Source organism: Nilaparvata lugens, chromosome 5 (genome assembly GCF_014356525.2).
Source record: "Nilaparvata lugens isolate BPH chromosome 5, ASM1435652v1, whole genome shotgun sequence".
Taxonomy (NCBI): domain Eukaryota; kingdom Metazoa; phylum Arthropoda; class Insecta; order Hemiptera; family Delphacidae; genus Nilaparvata; species Nilaparvata lugens.
Genome location: NC_052508.1, coordinates 25,474,000 through 25,478,107, shown reverse-complemented (window position 1 = coordinate 25,478,107; position 4,108 = coordinate 25,474,000). Strand labels below are relative to the sequence as shown.

The window sequence follows — 4,108 nt, the reverse complement described above, 5'->3', positions numbered from 1 at the left end:
TTTATAGCATAGGATAAATGGGAAAATCATTCAAACATTCTGAGGTTGCTCTACACCCATAATAGGACTCAAGTGATAGGTACAAAAATTTAAAACTATTTTGTTTATTTTTAGTTTTACTATTTTGTTTTACCATCATTCCAACAAAATGTTCGCTATTCATGTACTAAATTATATATTTTTCACATTCTGACAAACATAGATTACAATACACTCTGTGAGGATTCTAGTTGAAAACCACAGAGATAGAAAATCGGATCTACACATGGTTTTCATTGACCTAGAGAAGGCGTTTGACCGAGTGCACAGAGAGCTCATTTGGAGTGCACTGAGGGCACAAGGATTTCCAGAATATTACGTACATGTGGTAAAAGACATGTATCGTGGAGCTAAGACAAAGGTGAGGAGTCCAGCTGGAACCAGTGAGGAGTTTATGTGGAGGTTGGAGTGCATCAGGGTTCATCCCTGAGCCCACTCCTCTTCAGTCTTGTGATGAACTTCCTCACCAAAGAAACGCAAAATCCACCTCCATGGGACATACTATATGCAGATGACATTGTCCTCATCAGGAAAACGTCAAGAGAGCTGCAACAAGCACTTGACCTGTGGCGTGAGAAACTGGAGGGGGCTGGCCTTCGAATCAGTAGAGAAAAGACAGTCTACATGCATTGCAACTTTGGTAGAAATAATGACCAGGCTCACATACACCTTCAAGGTACTCCACTGCCAGTAGCTCAGAATTTCAAATATCTAGGCTCGATTATCAGCAAAGATGCAGATGTTTCGAGTCGGATAAATACTGGGTGGATGAGATGGAGAGAGCTGACTGGTGTACTCTGTGACAAAAGAATGCCTGTGCACATTAAGGGAAAGGTATATAAAGCTGCAGTGCGTCCAGCAATGCTGTATGGAGCCGAGTGCTGGCCGCTCAAAAAACAGCAGGAAGATAAACTCCATGTGGCAGAAATGAGAATGTTGAGATGGGCGGGGGGAGTTAGTAGGCTGGACCACATCAAAAACATTCATGTCCGGGGCAGTCTCAAAGTGACACCAATTTCTGAAAAAATAATTGAGGGGAGACTGCGCTGGTACGGTCATGATAACAGACGCCCGCCTAACCACATGACGAGAAAAGTGCTCGAGATGGAGCCGCAGCCAAGGGGCAGAGGCAGACCCCGCCTCACGTGGATTTCTCTAGTCCATAAGAATATGGAGAAATTGGACCTGGTAAATGAGACGACCCAAGATCGCAGGATCTGGCGACTGCGTGTTAGGAGAGCCGACCCCAAATAATAGGAAGGCAAGGAAGAAGGAGAAGAAGACAAACATAGATTACCTACCTCATATTGGTTGCCCATATTTCACTAGATATGCAGCTTTGAATATAGAAATTGACCATTTTTTGTGTGTTTGAATATGTAGGCCTACACATTGGGGCTTAGGTAGCCTACACTCAACAATATAAATTTTCCATTTTTTGACCAAATTTGACTTATGATGCATGATTTTAGACCGCATTGACGAGCCGAGAAGAATAAAGTGTAGTACGATGAAATCTGAGTATTGTGTGACAAGTTTAAAAGTTTTATTCTTGAGGTGTCCTTATGCGCGCCTCCACAAGGAAATACTGAAATGAAGTGCATCTAACGGGTGATTCTCATAAAAAATAATCTCATGAACTTAGGTCATTGTACGACAATGTAGTTGGAGATGATGATGATGATGGTTGAAGCTGAAAATTAGGTGTTTTTCACAATACAAGGAACTTTGTTTTCAGGTGTACCTGGAAATCCATATTAGATTTGAGCGCTCTACCTGATCTCAGATTGTAGTAGAGCACAAAAATACACCCAGAGGGATTTTGAATTACACTCATCTAAATGGTAATAATCGGAAGATATTGTTGATCAAAAACTAAAATTCATCAGAATTGATTTTTCTTGAAATTTTACTCATTTTTTAAAAATCAGAACTCATTGAATATAGAGAGTTCCGAATGATCTCATTCTATTCAGAATTTTGTAATCTAAAAATAAGGTGGAAGCAAATTTTTGTCCGATTTCTGGGTTTGGCAGAAATAGCTGGAGGTTTTTGGGTCATTCTGTATCCAGCACAAGGAAATTTTTAATGAAGATTTGAGAATTGGTTTTGTATTTCTCTCATGTATCCAAATAATATATAAAACAATCAGAACTACAATATAAATTGTAAGAATATCCCCTCTTTTATGTCTATATTGACTGGACTATGAGTGCATAGGTGATTGTTGAAATGATCAAACGTCAATGCTTACCGGCGGGAATTTGACCCACGACCAGATAGTGCTAGCAGATTGAACGTTGTAAAATGCCAGGCCACAAGACTAACTTGGCCAACATTTCAAATGATTAATCTCAAGCTATAGCCTACTCCAGGAATAGACCAGTCAAATGGTCATTTTTCTGGAAACAGCCCCGAATGAATTTTTCTAGTTGGTTTAATATGTATTTGGGGCGCTGAATTCGAACCTGGAATTCGCTTACTCGCCAGAGGGTGACTTCACCACTAAAAACCTTTAAGGGCCGGTTTCCGAGCTCGGGATTTAGGTACGTTCTAGACTTTGAACAGCTGGAGTCAGAAAATTGGCTTTCCAAAACGGGGCGTAGTCGCAAATCACGTTTAAATTAAATATCGAAAAACTAGAAAATTGAACACAAAATAAAATAAAGAGAAAATAGTGTAAAATTTCAATTTTTAATTATTTAGAAATGTTTCATTTCGTCAAGGAAAAACGTTTCCAAATGTTTGAATTTTATAATGGGGCTTATAGGAGATTATAAGTGAAATCGCTCGCCTTCTCTTTATCTCATATTTTTGTGATTACTAATTCTATTTTAAGTTTCTTTTTTATCCCCAATATAGTTCTTGAACTTCAAATTGTAAATTATGTTGGTTGAATGCATTGTTCCCAAGATATAAGCGTGGAAGCAAAAAGCTAAAAAAAGTTCCTTTTGAATCACCCTTCTGGAAACTCACTATTTCCACTCTATACAACTTGCTGTATCATAAAGTAATGATGAAAAATTACATATCATATGAAAGTACAATAATTCTGAACAAGATTCCTCAGAAATTTTGAAATTTAGTATAGTGGAGAGGGGGAGTACTAGCGAAAATAGAAAACCAAGTTCTTCAGTTAAAATACAAATTTTTCATTGTAATAACTTTCAAGGCCTTTTTAAACTTTAAACCACTTTAAATCACCCTCATCCCTCACCCTCAGCACATGGGGTAGGGATGGGGACTTTTGATATATGTTCTCCTAATTAGACCCATCAAAGCTGTAAAGTCGAAAACTGAGTTCAAAACATTCCCTCCAAATTAATTGGTCTATTGTTGCAAAACTTGAGATTTCACACTCAACACTAAAGCTGCTGCAACAGTTGTAGTAAAATGCGTAAAAGTTTAAAATTATACATCAAATTGAAGAGATATGATGCTCATGATCAGCATGGATTCTTTTCGATCGATTTCAAAAAAAAAAATGTAAGAGCAAAACTAGCAAAAAAATGGTGGAAAACGTGTTTTTTTTAAACTGCGGGGTCAAAAATTATCTTTCAAACTTTCCCTTTTATACCTTTTTTGAGCATGCATTGCCTGGACTAATATGATTTCTGAGGCGATACCGTAGCTTATATTGATAATATGCAGTGCTCTCATGTAAAGCATTCCCGATTTAACCGCATGTTCTTGATCGTGCTTTGTGAAACGGGGCATTACTCTATGTTATTGTTTGTTTGAAGCAAATTCATGAACTCGCCTCTATTTGAAATAGCCTCTATAATTTATTATAACTTTCATTTTAAATTTTTAACAGGCTTGATAGATGAAAATTAAACTGTATAAAAATATAGAATCTGATGCTTCAAGATGATCAAAACAAGTTGGGTGAATATTCCATATGGAATATGTTTATAACATTTACTTTTATTTTAGGTCAAGCTAACCGATATTGTGTGTGATACCAATCCTGGAAAATATTCCGCTTACGAATTTATCTCGTTCCTTAAATTAAGGTAGCTTGAATTAAATTAAGGTAGAATTAAGCTTGAATTAAATTAAATTAAGG

At 37.1% G+C, this 4,108-nt stretch overlaps 1 protein-coding gene across 1 annotated transcript; it reads left to right on the top strand.

The window, feature by feature from the left end:
• The first annotated feature begins 492 nt into the window (after nucleotides 1–492).
• LOC120351585 lies at nucleotides 493–1,293 on the top strand. The gene has a single exon (XM_039429429.1). The coding sequence runs from the start codon at nucleotides 493–495 to the stop codon at nucleotides 1,291–1,293; it is 801 nt and encodes a 266-aa protein (XP_039285363.1).
• Nucleotides 1,294–4,108: the final 2,815 nt, after the last annotated feature.